At 39.0% G+C, this 18,943-nt stretch overlaps 1 protein-coding gene across 18 annotated transcripts in view; it reads right to left on the reverse strand.

Moving 5' to 3' along the window:
* Window positions 1-18,943, reverse strand: part of ANKS1B (ankyrin repeat and sterile alpha motif domain containing 1B) — a 1,202,038-nt gene that overhangs the window by 345,630 nt on the left and 837,465 nt on the right. For all 18 annotated transcript variants that reach the window (XM_024127227.1, XM_024127226.1, XM_024127225.1 and 15 more), the window contains one exon: window positions 16,161-16,259. In XM_024127227.1, coding sequence (XP_023982995.1) covers window positions 16,161-16,259 — 99 coding nt within the window. The remainder of the gene's footprint in view (window positions 1-16,160; window positions 16,260-18,943) is intronic.

Below are 18,943 nucleotides of genomic sequence, written 5' to 3' on the forward strand. Positions count from 1 at the left end.
GGAAAATTGTTTGTAAGTTATTAGTCTCAACTAAAAAAAAATTTCCCAAACTTGAGTCTTCAGAAGATAATGAATGTTCTGAATACCAATTCTATTTATTTGATATTTAAAAACCATGCCCTTTCTCAGAGCCTCTAGGTATGTGCATAATAACATCACCCACTGAAGTACTTCAAACAGATAAATGTACCATAAAACCAAAGTTAGCAGTATACAAATGAATAACTTATGTTCTGCTTGGGTAGGGAAGTATAAAAGATATCATAAAAATGGTGGCAAAAAATTAGTATAGGAGTTACAAAATTGAGGACCTACAACCCATCCATCTATCCATCTGTACATCCATCCATCCACCCATCTACTCATTCATTCATTCACTCATTCACTCAACAAATATATAGGGCATGTCTACTATATTCTAGGCACTGTTCTGGATGCATCAGTGAATAAAACATATAAAGGTGTCAGCCATTGTGGAGTTTACATTCTAACGGGGGAGACAGAAAATAACTGACATAATAAATAGCATAATAAATAGGGAAATTATGTCAGAAAGTGATAATTGCTGTGACAAGAGAAAGTACAAGAGGAGGATTGGGAGTGCTGGAGGTTCTGTGGGGACAGAAGAAAATGTGGTATTCAATAGGGTGGTTAGGGGACATCTTATTCAGAAGGCAAGACTTGAACAAAGATTTAAAGAGGGCAAATTTGCTTTGTTGGCAACTAGGGGGAGAGGATTCCAAATAGAGGGAATAGGTAGAGCAAAGGCTCTCAGGAAGGAGTGAGCCTGGTGTCCATTCAAGGAATAACAAGGAAACCAGTGGGGTTGAAGTAGCTTTTGCAGGCAGAGAGAGGTGGGGAACAGGTCAGAGAGGTAATCAGGGGCCAGATAAGGTAAAGCTTTGAAGGCCTTTTAAGGATTTTGGCTTTCATTCTGTGGGAAACAGGGAGCCAGTGCAAGAATTTGCACAGAGCAGTGACATGATTTGGCTTATATTTCAGCAGAATCACTCTGGCTGCTGTGTTGAGAATAGTGCATAGGGAAGCAACGGTAGGAGCAGAGAGGTCTGTTCAGAGGCTCTGGAAGTAACTCAGGAGAAAGAGGGCTAGTGGCTTGGACAGGGTGCTAGAGGAGAGGTGGTAGAAATGGTCAGATTCCAGATGATTTCCTGAAACACAAAATAAAGGGTTCCTTGTTCTCTGACGTGGAATGGGAATCTGTCAGCTTGATGGCTGCATCTGTGTGGCATGGATCTCAGCTTGAACAGCACTGTGTTCATCTGTCAAGCTTGGGGATATACAGAATATATATGTGGAATATATATGGCAGGGCTGGTCTTGCATGGGTCTGTTTTCAATGAGCAACCCAGCATCCTCAAAAGACTCTTCTGCTTAAAGAAGGTGGCCAAGGCATATGTATTTGATTAATAGAACAAGAGATACATGTTCGAGGAGATGGGTGATTATGCATGGATTTCAGGATCTGGCACTCTTAATGGGCCCTGGCTTAGCTCCCATGGACCATGGCTTAAGAAGAAGAAGCTTTAATACAAAATCTATATCACAAAACATTTCTGGGACTTGGGAACAAAAGGAATCAGCAGAATTGGCACCAGCAACTTCATCAGCAAGCAGGGATGGTGCCATATCACAGATATTAGTGCCCTGAACATTGGGCACCAGCAGTTGGTGATGGTGCCCACACTGGCAGGCTGCAGTGACATTGGCAGAACAGTCAGTTGGCAGTGGCAAAAGTGCCCTTGATGGGAAGATACTGGGCACTGTAGCCAGTAGCACAGACATTAGTACCTTTGCCTCATTGGGCACCTGCAAGCTCTGAAGCAGCCTTTGGCAGTCATTAGTAGAGATTTGGTACACTCAGTGGGTATTAACAGCACTGAGAGCACTTTTGGAAAGTTCTGGTGGCACCGTTTCAAGCTTTGGTGACAGGAGCCATCAACCACAATAAGCTAGAGAGGCAGAGAAGGGCAGATGCCAGTCAGCAAGTGGTCTGGTTAATGGTGCACATATGACTTGAGAGACCCAGAATGAATCATTAGGAAAAATTTCAGTAAGGTCTAGAATATGCAGAGAAGTGTAACCTCATTTTGAAGCCCTGCCTGGAATTCTTGAGAACCCCTTTTATATCTATAGTGAGGGAATAATCTAAGAACTATTCCACCACCATTGGATGGAAGGAAGAATAGCTTGGCTCTTAGGAAAATGTTTCCAGTTTCATAGTCTGGTGGTGTTTGTTTGTTTTTGGTCAGCTCAGAAGTTTTAGTTACCTCAGACATCAAACTAAGAATTTTCAGCTTGACTTATGTGAATCTCCAGTAGAGAATCAGCTCTTAACAATAGTTTTAGTAGTAATTATTTATTTAATTGAACAAGAATTTTTAAGCACAAAATTTACATGTAACGTCATTCTAGGTACTGTAAAAATGTAAAAGGGTCTAAGGTTCTTTCCTTCCAGGAATATGCAATTTTCTGTGTATATATTTGAAATATATCCAAATATAAGAAAATTAACTGCCAAAGTTTTTACAAGTTCCAGAAAAGAAACAAAACTTGAGTGGATTGGAGAAATTTGGGAGGAGTTTTTTCCATAGTTTCTCTTGGGGTTAATACACAGGGAAGTAAGTGAATGCCTGTGTGAGTGGGTATATGTGTGTGTTTGTGTGTGTGTGTGTGTGTGTGTGTGTGTGTGTGTATGAAAGTGAGCAAGAGAGAGACAGAGAGAGAAACAGAGTGACAGAGACAGACAGAGAATGGATGAATACGGGCATCCATTTCTCCCGACTGTCTGTAGACCTAGCCGGAACACAGGCAGCATCCTCTGTCTGGAGTGATTCCCTTAATGACCTATTTGCTAAACATACTTATTAATTCCTTGAGATTAAACTCAAGCATCATGTACCTACCCAGAAAACTTTCCCTGACCTCCGTACTTAGTTCTTCCCTCCTCTTGGAGCATTTTTTTTTCGCATAGTAGTTTAGTTTTCAACATATCTATCTCTGTCTAAAGAGTAGGTAGGACTCCTTGAGGCAGGAACCAGGTCTTATCCATTTTTTCATACCTATCTCTGAACCTAGCATAGGGCCAAAATGAACTATCTGATTGAATGGATGGATGAATCAGAGATTCACTGAAGATCATCTGGGCATGTGGGTATCTGCAGACATTATGCACCTGGAGTTGCCCTAGCTCTCTGTTATCTGGCTCCAATCCTACCAGAAATGCTACAGTCTTTGAGATGTAAGGTCAACTGTTACTTCGTGTTTACATCAGTAGCACTTAGAAAAGTATTCAGTTGAAAGTGGACACCATAAAGGTTGGTAGATGATGATGTAATTGAGTCCCCGGGGGAAAGGCAGGGAAATCAATCTTCTCTACACTTACTGCAATAATCTCTTGTACATTTGTGGAGAAAATTTCACATTCAACAATTTCTATAATACATTTACCTATTAGTATTAGAAAACTGTACATACAATTCTTTCCCACAAAACAGTGGCCTCCAAATACACAAGGAGTTGAGGGTTAAAACTGATGATGCACTGAATAGAAAGCTTTTAACCTGCTATGACTCTGTGATTCATAAATTATAACCTTAAAAATCATTTAAAGTGTATCTATTTAGCACTTATGCCACCATGAATTCACAGAACAAGTAAAGGTAAAATGTATTTTCTCTTGAAGACATGAAAGAAGGAATCTGGCAGTTTACTGAGTACTCATTTCCTCTGATAGGAGCAGTAGTTATCTGTTAACTAAAAACAAAACAAAACAAACAAACAAAAAAGCAAGCTGAACATCTTTTTACTAAAATAGAAGGTGCTAGATCTGTGGGAGAGAGTGAAAATGGCCAGTCATTTTTCTAAAGGTGAAAGGTGGATTCTTAGGTAGCCTGACAGAAGATCAAGCATCAAGTCAGAACCGAAAAGATGGAAATCTCAAATCGCAGTGACCACCAACAAAGAAAATGACGACAAAGAAATACCATGTATTGAAAAATTGCTTTGCTTAGGGGTGGGAGAATAGTAACTCAGTCCTAGTTTAGCCCGCTCTGCTGAAGCTGACTCCAGGCATCTGCTTGAGTCTGAAGCATCTGACTCACTCATTACAGCTTGAAGGGCAAAGTGATGGATGAAATTCATAGCTGGATTGATGGCACTAGCTACATTTCAGAGGGTGGTTATTACAAATGGGAGAAAAAGTAGCATATCTGTCTGCCTGAACAAGCTAAGCAAATACTTTGGGTCACGTTTTGCTTGGAGCGTCATGAGCTATCCGCAAACCCCACGCAACAAAGAAGTTTTTAAGGTGCATAGAAATGCCTTTTTGATTTATCTGTCTCCTCCTCCAGGAACCTTCTCCTGATTCCCTGAACAGAAGAGACCTTCCCTTCCATTTAACATCCAAAGCTTGTATTTTTACTTCTATTACAGTTTGTTCATGCTCTGTTTTTATGAAAATCCCTTGAATATTGGGCTGACTTCTGTTGTTAGACGGTAATCTCCTTGAAGGCAGATACTGTGTAACTTCATCTTTTATTTTTCCTCCTTGTCCTGTGTCTGAGACATAAGTAGATGCTCAAGGCATTTGCAGACGTAAATTGAACAGAGACGTCTCACTTGAGTGTTATTGATCAAAAGTAAGAAATAGAGCCAAATTATATTCAACTATTAAAATAGAACTTAATTCAATTGTACAGGAAAGGTAGGGGATAATGGCTCTTCAAAATGGTGGGTATGTTGTTTTAGAGCTCTTGCGTAGATTTACTTAATTCTGCTTTTTTATGAAATCACTATGTCTTTAGCAATTTCATGGAACTGCACTGCCACGGTCTGAACATTCAGCTTCTCAGTTCACTTCCATTCCATTCTACGCCACCTACATTTACCAAGCCCTTGCTGTTTAAAGTACTCTCCATCTCCACTCTTTTCCCACTTTCCATTTAGCAAGGGGGACTGATTACATTACCTCTAAGAGGTGCAGACAGGAAGCAGTCTTGCTATTATGCTTATTCATTTAATCTCTTAGATAGGAAGGCCCTAGTTATGATTTTAAATAACTTCTTTTCTAGCTCCTGATGAGTTAAACAATAATCTTAAATATATTAACGATTAATTTAGTGAATGATTATCAGAATTGAAAGTTTTGTCCTTTTCTTATTTAAAAATTGAATAATCTGCTTTGTGAGAAATGGAAATGAAAAGAATGGAAAGCTCACTGTTGTAAAGTAGTAATGGGCATTTTTAGTCACAGACTCTTATATCAGTAATTGAGTTCCTTTCTGTTGCTTTTTGGCCCCAGGCAAAAGCAACCCCGCAAGTTTATTGTTTTGTTAATTGGTGAGCACTTATTGAACAAATACAAGTGGCTATGACTAATTTTAACTTAGTCCTTCTAAGTGACAGACACTTCATATGCATTTGAAAATTTATAACTCACAATAACTTAATGTGGTAGGTTCTACTATTATCTCCATTTTACAGATAAGGAAACAGATTATAGAATTTAAGTAACATGTCCAAGGTGACACAAGTAGTAGGTGGCTAACCTAGAATTAAATTAGGTTAAAATAAAAGCTCAAGAAAGTTCCTTTTTGAAAATTCTAAGTTCCTTGAAGGCAGCTTAAATGGATTATCCCCTCAGTATCCTCATTGTGCTTTGAAGTATAATGTTTAGACAATATAGTTAAGAACCTCAGTAAAACTGCCCAGGTCTGAATCCTAGTTTATCCATCTAAAATAGCATTCATACTTTTTTGTCACTCTGTCTATTCCCTTGCTTAATATTTCTCCATAGCACCAATCATTACCTGATAGGACACATTTTTACTAATTTTTGTTTGCATGCCCCACTAAAATAAGCTGCATGAGGAGAATGACCTTGTAGGCCCTGTTTCCTTACCATCCTCAACATCTAGAACAGTGCCTGACACGTGGTCGGTATTTCATAAAATATCTATTAAATGAATAAATAAAAGGAGATTCACTTTGCTTATTGTTTATACCTGAAGTAATAATTTTCAGATACAATTAATGGATTGAAGGAACCTCGCTTTTCTTCTTGGTTCACCTTCAATCTTCTTTTAAAATTTTACTTAATATACATGAATAAAGCACATATGATGTACCAAGCTCCATTTTAAGTGCTTTACAAATACTGCCTCATTTAATTCTTAGAACACTCCTACGGGGCAGGTAAAATCAAACTCAGGGAGTTCTGGCCATGTTACCAACTATTACACCATGCTGCTTCCTGGCTTAATCCTGTAAAAATGTCATCTCTGTGTAGTTTAATGCTCTAATGATGTGTCTTCACTCTCTCCTAGAGAGTGCCCTTCCATCTTGCCCATCTCTCCTTCCTCTCTACCCAGATTAAAGAAGAAAATAAATGAGATTATTTTAGTTATTTTACTTTACTTAATTATGCCTTTCCTTCTTTGACACAGCAATTCCTACTGCTAGTGAAGCTTTTCTAAGGCCGCCTACAAGGATAAACAAGCAGTTTGACCCCCAGTGGCTGCTGGACAGCTGACAAGGTCTGTGTCTTCCTTTCTCCTTTTTCAAGTCTGTCTCCTTCCTGCTTTTCTAGGGCTTTTGGATCCCTGCCACGGCCCTTCCCTTCCAGTCTTGAGAAGGGAGTTTAGTGGCCTACGGAAGTGGTAAAAATTGCCTTTATAGCCTGAAACTTAAAAGGAAACCCAATTTTATAATCAATTTCTTTTCCTGTGTTTCGTCATTTGGTTCTTTCTTGTCCTTTTACAGTTTCTCTCACAAATACCCAAGCATCTTCAGAGCCTTGGGTCTCAGGTATAACAAAGTATCACCCAGGAGGCAACTGTCATGAGGACAGACACCTGGGATTTTAGTTCCAGCTCTGTCACTACGGAACAATCTGCCTTGAGGAGAGCCATTTAGTATAACCAATGCTTATCCTCACCTGTGAAATGACTTAGGTGAGAGGCTGAGCTGGATATTTTAAGGCCCTTTGCTGCTCTAAATTGTGATTTTCTTGGAAGAATTACATTAGGAAGAGAAAGTGCTCAGATATCTAAATTCCTTTACTCTTACTACTGATTGCAGTATCATTCCAAGGGAGCCATTGTTCTTTATTAAGTGGGGGTGAACTTCTCAAAGGTGAAGGGTGACACAGCTGCTGGGAATGGCGAGAGATCACAATTTATTTACTGGCAGAATTCCTCCCATATTTCTCTGTAAATATCATGGGGGATAATGAGTAAAATGACAGTTCAGTTTGCTGGTCTACATAATAAAGGATTCTAAGATAAATTCACTTAAAATAAAACATTTCAAATCCTCCATCTTTAGCTTAGGAAGAATGCAGCAGTCACCTTGCTTTCTGAAATGGTGTAAAAACCTTGGAACGGAGTGTCCATAAGTAAGTTGGGACTGCACTGCTCTCACGTCTAGCAGTTATTTGGATATCTATCCAGCCCAAACAGCTCTAGCTATTTTGTACTTTGTGTGTACTGGGCTTTGTCATTTCAAAGGCTCAAAGAGCTTTATAGGTAGCGGCCATTCCTTCTCCCAATGTACTCCCGAAGAACAGACTGGTTATTGGTTTCCACTTATAAACAGAAAGCATGAGGCAAGGTGGAGGAGGTCTCTGGAGGAAAATGCAGGCCACCAGGATGTGGGTGTTATATTCATGAAGGACCTGCCTTACTTCTTTGTAAAACATTTAAATATAAAGGTGCTCAGCTGGGAAATTTCTTAACCTGGGAGTCCTAATTTGACCTATTCAGGACTGATTTCTTTCTTTCTTTTTTTTTTTTTAAATTTTCATTAAACAAGCAATTATAAATTTATTTATTTATTTTTGGCTGTGTTGGGTCTTCGTTTCTGTGCGAGGGCTTTTTCCAGTTGCGACAAGGGGGGGTGGCCACTCTTCATCGCGGTGCGCGGGCCTCTCACTATTGCGGCCTCTCTTGTTGCGGAGCACAGGCTCCAGACGCACAGGCTCGGTAGTTGTGGATCACGGGCCCAGTTGCTCCGCGGCACGTGGGATCTTCCCAGACCAGGGCTCGAACCCGTGTCCCCTGCATTGGCAGGCAGACTCTCAACCACTGCGCCACCAGGGAAGCCCAGGACTGATTTCTAATCTGCATTCTTGTTTGGCTCAGTCCAGTCTAATTAATATTAACTGAGCATTACTACGTCCAGGTGCTCCACGCTTAGGAAATGAAGATGAATATGACAAAGATTCTAATCTTGAGTGAGAGAGACAAACTAGTCAATAGGTAGTTTTATCGGGTGTAATGGGAGCACAGAATGTTAAATCATCACTCTAGCCCAGACAGAGGATGTCTCAAAACGCTTCTCCAAGGAATAAATCTTAAGGAATGAATACTAGTGTGAAGAAAGGCAGCAGCTGAGGTGCAGAAAGAAAAAGGGGTTTCTGACACAGAATGGCTAGATTCTCAGGAATTCCATTTAGCACTTCCTGTGAAGGGAGACTATATTTCTTGGCTTACCTTGCAGTTTAGCAAGGGTCATGAAACTGAGTTCTGGTGAGTCAAATGTGGTCTAAAGTAAATGATGCACTTCCAAGCCTGGCAACAGAATATCCTGTGTGATCGTCTATGTTCCTCTCTCCCCTCCCCTTATGGCAGCTCTCAAAGAACTCCAAGATGGGAGAACCACATGATGGAAGAAGCCTGGATCTCTGAGGTTCTGCTTGGAGGAGAGCTGCCTAAACCACCATGGACTTAGTATGAGTGAGAAATAAATTTAATAATGTTAAGCCACTGAGATTTTGGAGTTGTTTGTTACAGTGGCTAGAGTTTATTACCTGATTATATAGACTAAGGAATAATAAGAAAGATCTGAATGACTTGCTGTCACTTCAAAGTCTATTTTATTTATTCCAAATGACCTTAAGGTCAACTACTCTTTCTTCCTTCCTCGTTCTCCAATGGCACCAACATTTATCCTGAAAATGAAATAATCTTTTACACTGATCTAAGTGAGCATATCTGTTTGTCCCAGAACCAAAAGACATTTACAGAACTGAATAGATCTTGAAAAGACTCCAGAAACACCAAAGCTTCTCCCACCAAGGACCATACCTACAGGAGGTGGAATACCCCATGCCCTCAGTTAGACCATGGGTTCAGTCGTGTATTAACTTTAGGTTAGGGCCGCCATACTAACTGTGCACATATGTGTGTGGGATTGTGTTTGAGAGTATATCTTTTACTGGATGTCCACAGGGTGGTAGGTCAAACATCGAATGGCATGAAATTTAAGATGCCTGCCAGTGAAAAGAAAGAAATGCAAGAAAAAAGAATGAGGGTAGATGGAGAGTGAGTGTGGCACAGGGGAATGAAAAGTTACCCTGTCAAAAGGTACAACAAGAGAATCTGTGCCTATAGCCTATGTTTTGTCGTTGCCCTTCTGAAAAATAGCAGAAGAAGCAGGAATGCTTTGCTATCATTTTTCTAAGTGACAGGGAAATAAGACTGAACCTTCCTTTCTAGAGTTTTAAGAAAGTTACATTGGTTGTACAATTTCCCCCTAAATCTTGCACACAACTTCATCAACCATCAAGACTAGAATCAACAAACATCTGAATTTCAAGCACCTTGAAAGAACTAGGGTCTTTAAGAACAGAATCCTGGGCAGGAAGCCAAACTGAGATAATGTCACATTCATAACACTCCTTTGAACTCTGAAATAATTAGGGATTCTATTGTATTAAGACTTTAATTTTTGGAGTAGCAAAGTCACAGCTATAACCAAATCTGGTCCCTAATGCTTTGTTTAATTGATAAAGTGGAAACAAGACTAATTTTGTTTTGGGGGGACAGGGTTTATGCTCTCCAGTTTGCCACAATTTCCACTACTCCATATTGTCTTGCCTTTAAAAGTGTTTGAGTTTTCAGTCCTTGCCAGTATATCTCTGTATCCCAAGCTTTTTTTGGTCAACTGTTGCCTTTATCTATTTGTTCTGATCAGGTCTAAAGTTAAATGGTCCCTTTTACTGTCTAGCTTTGTTAGTTTTTTAAAAATGTGTTTAATTTGCTAACATCCTTAAAGTATTTTCTGAGAGAGTTTGACCAATTCACTTTCCTAATATAGATGGAAATATGCTCCTTTCAATAATGAGGCACCAATGAAGAATGAACATGTTTTTAAAATTTGTAATGTTTTATAGGATTCCTGATTTGTATGCATCACTTAGATCAGTGGCATTCAAATCATGAAGTCTTTATGTGCAATTGGCAAACCTTCAAGGTCTCTAATTTCTGTATGATTGTGTCATATCATGCTACATTATACCGAATTTTACAGATTAGAGACATGTGCCTCTTTTTTGAATGGTGATTACTAATGTGTTACTAAATCATCTAATTGTGAATATCATAGTACCATGAAGATGGCCCATGGAAATAAAAGATGCCTTTATTGTTGTAACCATGTAATGGTTATTCCATTTTGATCACAAATGTAGACGTGGAAACTAGACTGTAAAGTGGATCATTATAAAGTGTATCTGTAGCAGGAAGACTTTGGAGATGGCCCCAATGATCCCACCTCTTGGTATTCACACACTTGTGTAAATACCTCTTCCTATGTTTGGGCTGGATTAGTGGCTTGATTGTAATGAATAGAATAGGCAAAAGGATGGGATGTTACAAAAGACTGAGATTTTCATCTTGCTAGCATGTTCTTGTCCTCTCACTTATGCTGTTGAAACTAGCTTCCTGTTTCTTTATGGAGGGGCCCATGTGACAAGGAACCGAGGAAGGCCTTCAGCCAATAAATAGCTTGTGAGGCACTGAGGCCTCGGTCCAAAATCTCCCAAAGATTAGAATCCTGCCTACAACCACATGAGTGAGCTAGGAAGTGGATTTTCCCCAGGTGAGTCTCAAGATGACTGTAGTCCTGTGAGAGACCCCAGAGCCAGAGGACCCAGCTAAGCTGCTCTTAGATTCCTTCCCCACAGAAATAGAGATAATAAATGTTGTTATATCCCAATAAGATTTGAGGTAACTTGTTATACAGCAATAGATACCTAACAGAGAATCTTGTTTTTCTATTGGAATAAGAGACAACTCTGTTTTTGTTTTGTTTTGTTTTCTTAAACCAAAATCTCAAACTGAGGATGGGGAAGGGGGTAATTTATCTGGACAGAGGTGTTCAGCGTCATTCAGTGAAAAAAGCAATTGAAACTATGTAGCCCAACACTTACTGGTAAAATTGAACTGAACTGAAAAATGTAGATGTTCATTATGCAGTAAAATAGAGTAGGGTTGCAATGAACAAAACAATGAATACCAGAAACTGTGCTATGATCAACAGTCCTGTGATAACTACATTTACTAGTCATCAATTTTGAGTTGTGAGAAACTCCAACATGTAACTGAGAGACTGAGCAGGCAAGGAGAGGGAATGGCAGAGAGGCAGGAAGAGAACTGGGTATTGTGGAGGCCAAAAGAGGACGATGCCGACAGCTGACAAGATATCAGAACCTACTGAAGCCAAGGTGAGGTGAAAGCAGCTTATGGAATTTCTGCTCTGCTGGTCAATGGTGACCTCAGCACTGTTGTGTGGGGTGTCAGCAGAGGAACGAGTTAGACCCAAGTAGGTGGAAGGATGAGTGGGAGCAAAGAGCGAGTGTAGACAATTACCAAGTAATTCCAAAAGATATTATGAAACAGGAAAATATAAGGAAAAATATTAAAAAGTGAAGTGAGCATGTGATATAAAAGTTGCTAGCATGCTGAAATGCATTTTCAATTCAGGATGAGAGATTAAGAGAGCAGATACACTATGGGCCTTGACATGAAATCTTGCAAACCTTTAAAATGATAATCCTTTGAATTCCTGACCTCCAGGTGTTATATTGTCAAAGGACAAAAGAGATTATGCCCTTATAAAAAGATTTTAAAGGATTATCCAAAAACTTGGCAACACAGAATTCTTACCTGAAAAAAGGTAAATTACACGTTGCAGATAAGTAATCAGATAATTTCCCTGTGTCTAGGGGACAGAAAAAGCCCAATATGCTTAAAGTTTCTAGGAGACTACAAAATAAGCCATCTTCTCATAGAACTTTTGGTATGTGTCCTTTCTTAAAAAGATAAAAGGTAGTGTATATATGTCCATGCCACTCTCTCACTTCCAAATGTAAAACAGATAGCTAGTGGGAAGCAGCCACATAGCACAGGGAGATCAGCTTGGTGCTTTGTGACCACCTAGAGGGGTGGGAAAGGGAGGATGGGAGGGAGGGAGATGCAAGAGGGAGGAGATATGGGGATATATGTATACGTATAGCTGATTCACTTTGTTATACAGCAGAAACTAACACACCATTGTATAGCAATTATACTCCAATAAAGATGTTAAAAAAAATAAACTGCTATGGGGACGTACTAGGATTCCCACTGAACCTCAACCACCCTCATACTTGAAATGATGAGATGCCTTAATTTTGCCAGTCTGTGGGCATTAAATGGTATCTTATTGTTACCTTAATTAGCATTGCACCAATTACTAAGGAGGCCAAGCATCTTTTTCATGCTTATTTTCCATTAGTGTATCCCCTTAAATGTTATGCCTTGTAATTTATTCTGGCAATTACTTTGTTAATTTGCCTATGGTTCACTTATATATTTGTAATATTTCTTTATGTAAAATAGATCCTTACCCTTTGATAGAAAAAAAAAAAGAGAAAAGGGTAAAAGTCGTGGGAAACTTTCAGACCTAAGGAAAGACTGAGTTGGGGGTGAGGGAAGTGGATGCTGGATGAAAATGGATAATTAAGCTTTGCTACTAAAGGTCAGGCACTGTAAAAACAGGAAAGAATGGATGGAGAAGAGGAATTAATGTGATTACTGTTCTAAAGATGTCTATGTGGAACACATTCTTTGTGTTCAGTGTATCACATGAACTGGAGACCATTCAGATCTTTGCACTGGTGAACACTTCAATCTTAAAAAGGGAATATTATAGAAAAAACATTATTACCAAAAGAATAAACTTTTGTATTTGAAACTTGAAACAACAAATACAAATAAAGCATAAAAAACATGCATTGAACTGTGCTAGCACGTCAAGATTGCACTTAGCAAACCACATTTTCTCTGTTTAGGAACAACCTCACCAATTCCAAAACACACTACGTTAAGTAAAGGATCTCAGGTAGCAATCATGGAGTATTTCTCATGACAGATGAAGAACACAAATATTCTGAGGACCAAAATTGCACAAGCAAAATGAAGAGATATTTTGTCCGTTTTTTGGCAGTGCACAGTTAGAGTGAATGCAAATGAGCGTGCTGGCAGCAGAATTACACTGTCAACCACCTAAAGATTGGGCTCATTACCTAAGAAGGCAAAGCATCAATCTGTGGCATTATAACATTTTGTTTGTACTGCTGAACACATGTTTGGATGTTTTATATATTCTCTACTCATTTGGGTGCATAGTAAGCACTTCAGCATCAGCCTCTTGATAGAAGCTTAATTTTGTGTTATTTCTATTATATTGTTTTCTCTAATGGGAGGCCCGCGTACAGCAAAAAAAAAAAAAAAAAAAAAAAAAACCTTCATTCATTCTTCAAATAATTCTGGGTTCAGTTTCTTTTGTTTCTCAAAATGGCCTGTACAGGATTATAGACACAGCTTAAAAATTGAGATAGTCTTTGATTAAAAAATTTATATTTGAATAACATGTGAAAAAATATTCATTCGTTTAGTCACTCATTCTTTCATTCTTTTAATGTGCATGTATTGAGCTAAGCACAGTGGGAAGGTCAAGGATGGATGTGACATTGTCTCTGCCCTCAGGATGCTTATAACATAAAAGTAGTAAAATATTATTAGTACCTTCAGACAGAACAAGCATAGGGCCATCAAATCTCAGAGGAAAGAAAGAGCAGGGTATTCTTTCATTCCACAAATTATTTTTTGATGTGGTAGGCACCATTCCAGGGACTGGATATAGAAAAGGGAACAAGATAGCCAAGGTCCCTTATTTCATTGACCTTGCATCCTGGGGGTGAGATGAAAAATAAGGACGAAAACAAACAAATAAATAATATAACTTCCAGTAGCCACAAGTGCTATGAAGAAAACTGAAGCAGGACAATATGAAGGACAGTGACAGTAGGTGAGGGGTGTGACTTTGAGGGCACAAAACCCTCTGTGAGGAGGTGACAGCTGAGTAGAGATTTGACGGTGCAAGGAGCAAGCACTAGAAGATATGAAGAAAAGGCTTTCCAGGCAGACAGACCAATAGAGAAAGGCTTTGAGGCAAAAATGAGTTTGGCACATTCTGGAACAAAAAAGAAAGCCACATGACAGAGTGTGGGAGAAAGGGAGAGTGACAGATGAGGTCATATTGGTGGGAAGGGGTCAGATCCTATTGACTTTCGTAGGTCATGATAAAGATTCTGTTCTAAGTGAGAAAGGGAATCCACTGGAGATTTTAATCAGGATGTGGCATGATCTGATTTACATTTCTTTCTGGGCGCCATGTGGAAATTCAACTGTAAAGTGGTAAGAAAGGTAACCAGGAGAGAGATTAGGCATCTATGCATTGTCCAGGTGAGAGGACCAATGAGAAATTGACTCAAGTAGTCTAACCTAGAGATGACAGGTTAGAATCTATTGTGGTAGCCTGACTAGAGGTGGTTGGTGTGGACTAGGGTAATAATTACTAAGGTGGTGAGAAGTGGTTTCACTTTAGGAGAAGTTTCACAAAAAAAGTGATGTAGAACAGTTTGAGTTGAACTTTAAATGGCAGGCAGATTTGTGACAAGTGGGGAGTCATTCACTGATTTATTGAGTGCCTACTAGGGGGCGGGCACTGCGGGGTTACAGCAGTGCAGGAGTCCTTGCTGAGAGTGAGGAGAAAACTTGCTGAGGAACTAATATTCTAAGTAAAGATACAAAAGTAGCGAGGTGAACAGTATGTTAATAAGAATTACCTCCAGATATAGTTTTAAGGATGCTTTATTCTTTTCTTTTAGTGTAGAAAATTGTATGACTAAAACTCCTTTGTATGCTTGACTTTCCTTGAATTTGCAAAAGTGGTAAGTTTCTATCAGTAGAAACTCAGTTCATTGTCAGCTGGCAAATTTCATCATGTCACTTCCTTAGAAACAGTGGTTAGTATTTATCTGTCCCATTCTGAGAAGGAGAAATTATAGCCTCCTTAGAAAGGAAAAGCACAGAGGAGAATACAAAATATAGAATAAATTCATATATTTAGGTGCATCTATTACCGTCCATCTGCTACCCTGCCTCCAATCTTGCCCTCTGAATCTTTTTCCAAGTGTATGACCCAACTTCAACATTCCCTCCTTCTAATTCCTCTTGTATACAGTCTCCAGAATTAACTGGCCTAAAGCAGTCTAGTCATGTCCATTCCCCTTGCTTACAGAATATATTTCAAATTCCTTAGCCTGATACCAACCTGACCCAACTTACTGTTTCTGTTTTAACTCTGACTCCACTCTCTAATTGTTTTAATCACATTGGATTTGTTCTTCTTTTTTTAAAAAATTATTTTTTAAACCGTGGTGAAATAACAAAATGTAAAATTTACCACCTTAAACCATCTTGAAGTATACACTTTAGTGGCATTAAGTACATTCACATTGTTGTGCAAATCCCATTGGATTTTAAATCACACAAGTATGGCTGTTCCCCTAATGCTTCTGGCAGTTTGTTGCCTGGACCATACCTTTATCTATGTGATTCCTGCTGGCCCCTGAAATGCCTTTCCCTTTCCTTACCAATTAAAATCCTGCATATCCTGAAGACCAGTGGAACATTCTTGTACCCACCCCATATTGATCTTGTCTTCTTGCACCTGATCTGTCACCTGGGGGGCATGGACTGATGTTTGTACTGACGCAAAGAATCCCACTGAAGAAAAACTCTGAAGCTGCCCTGCTAACCAGTGGCATTTCCTGTATTACATCTTTCTTGATAGATCTACTGTGGCTCATAGTATTCTTATGAGTCTGAATGTTTAGTTGGACTAAGAAGACCTGCTTTGAGGAGTTGCATCAATATGCAGACATATTGTCCTAAATACTAATACCCCTTGCACACCTGGACTTAAAGCCACTGGGACTATACTCAGGGCTAAGGTAATAAAGCATGGCTTACCTTTGGAAGGAGCTGGATTGCCTGTAGAATTCTTTGTCTGTGCCCAGAATTAAGGATTCCAATTTCCAACAGATCTTGATCTTCCATAACATTGCTTCCCTGAAACAAAACCAGAAATGTTATAAATTAAATCAGGCATTTTTACTGCGGGTAAATAATGATTTTCTTAATACAGAGAAAAATCACCAACAAGTGATCTGATTTTTATAGACAAAAACATAGACTCATTCTTCTGTGAGGGTGAGGTGAGAGTAGGTCACCTATATGACTGTGTTGAAGGTTCTGGGAAAGTTTTCTTTCCCTCACAAATACTCTCATGGCTTACTATTTATGGTTGGATTATCTGCATTGGGAATTCATTCCTGTGACTCAAAACCTTGTTCCCCTAAAAATGTACATGCTTCTAGGAAGAGGTGTCATTTAAAACTATCAGTGACCTATGCATTGAGGTGAATAAACAAGTTTTTTTTTCCCTCTGAAAATAGATTTTGTAAGGAGAGCTGATGGAATAACTGAAGTATACTAGGCAAGTTAAAAGAGAATTAATAATTAATCTTAAATATTGAATGTCAGATACCTGATCAAGATGTGAGGACAGAACAATGAGTAAGATGCAGGTCCCTGCCCTCAACTGTCTATTCCTTCCAGCCCAGTGATGGAAACAGATTGTTCAAAGGCAGTTAGGATGCTGTGAATATGCTATGATGGTGACACATGCTTGGTAGTGTAGAGGGGATCTGGGATATGTTTGCAGGGGAGATGATGTCTAATCAGATGTCTGAAGGATGGTTTGGGTTTAGCATTCAAAATGGGAAGGACTAGGAGAAATTATGTGCAATGTCATGTGGGTAAGAAAGAACACAGTTTACTTGGAAACATCAAGTTCTAGGATAAGTTGGAGAGAGGAGCAAAAGGTAAGTCTGGAAAGATAAGGAAAGGCCAGACTATACAGACGTTGTACGCCACACTGAGGAATTTAGACTTCATCTTGACCATAATGGAAAGCCTGGACAGATTTTAAGAAAACGAGTTACACGATGAGATTCCATGTTTAGAAAGATCAATTTGTTTTCTGTGGCTGGGCCTCAGTTTCCTTACCTATAAAATGATGAGGTTGAGCCACATAATCTCCAAGGATCACTCTAGTCCTGATATTCTCTGATTTCAATGATTTTTTGACCTCTGATTAATATTCCAACACAGAAATTTATTTATTTATTTATTTTGACTGTGCTGTACGGCTTGTGGGATTTTAGTTCCCTGACCAGGGATCAAACCTGGGCCCTCAGCAATAAGAGGGCGGAGTCCTAACCACTGGACTGCCAGGGAACTCCCTGTAACACAGAAATCTATAAATGGCTTATTTTGTCCTTAGATTTTAGTCTTTTGGAGCTTCCAAGCTAGAGTTTCCCTTTAAATAAGTCTATAGAGAAGTTCAAGAATTCAGATCACTGCTTTCTATGGACAAGTCAAACTCTGTCCTACTAATGTGTAAAATAAAAACACTTATGAATAGAAATTACAGAATACCTATTTATGGAGAGCAATGGGTACTGATGAATATTTAAAGCAAAAGAGAATGAACTGGAAAGGGCAATCATGGGAGCATGGAGACTGTTAGGAGACCACAGTAGTTGTTCTATAGATGATGTGGGCTTAGACTAAGGTAGTGGTCACAGGAGACTGAAAGAAGTGAGTGGATCTGAAAATTATCAAGAAGTTTGACTTGGTGATTGAATGCACAGAATGATGGAGAAATTCAGAATACACATCAGTTCCAGGCTTCAGCAGTAGGGGTGGATCGTGATGCCTTTTCCTGAGAAAGTAAAGGAGGAGGGGCCAGTTTACTATGGTGCAAAGACTAATGTCTTTCCCTGGACTGGCACAGAACAGATGAATGTAAACAATTTAATATCGGACTATGTTATAAATGGGTGTAATTGGCTGTTCTTAGAAAGATTAAAGTCATTAGAATGGCATCATAGCTAGGGATTTACAATGGGCGCTCACTGGACAAAAACATTCTACCTACGCATAGTAACATTCCTGTGCTTAAGCTACGCTGGCCACCTTGGAGAAGGCAGAACGATGCAGGTAGAGTAGCATGATAATAAAAGCCTAATGCAAACAAATAAGCCAGTCTTGGGAGTACGCCACAGGAAACACTGCTCTCAGAAAGTACTCAGTGCACACAATAGGGCATGGCTAAGGATATAAATGACTTCATTTTGAGAAAGTGTTATTATTTTCAGAAATGGACTAGTGTGTCATGAGCCGGATATATGATACCCTTCTGTTTGACTTTCACTCTTTAAGGGGTTTTCCAAAGGAGTTAAAAGGCCCTTAAAAAACAAAAACAAAAACAAAAAACAAGAAACTTTGGCCACCTATGTATTAGATCATTATCCGGTTTTCCACTGGCTAAATTACCACCCCACAACTTAAGCTTATACAAAATATAGAACCTGGGTTCTTTGTACAAACACAAAACACACCAGGATGCTATAGTCTGAATTAGCTACTATCTATAGGTAATACTGAAAACTTGATTTCAGTGTTTCAATACTGAAATGATTTAAAAAATTTAATCCTTAAATCATAAACAATATGAAAAGACAACCCTCAGAATGGGAGACAATATTTGCAAAAGAAGCAACTGACAAAGGATTAATCTTCAAAATTTACAAGCAGCTCATGCAGCTCAATACCAAAAAAAACAAACAACCCAATCCAAAAATGGGCAGAAGACCTAAAAAGACATTTCTCCAAAGAAGATATACAGA

This window comes from Physeter macrocephalus, chromosome 6 (assembly GCF_002837175.3).
Source record: "Physeter macrocephalus isolate SW-GA chromosome 6, ASM283717v5, whole genome shotgun sequence".
In the NCBI taxonomy this organism is placed as follows: domain Eukaryota; kingdom Metazoa; phylum Chordata; class Mammalia; order Artiodactyla; family Physeteridae; genus Physeter; species Physeter macrocephalus.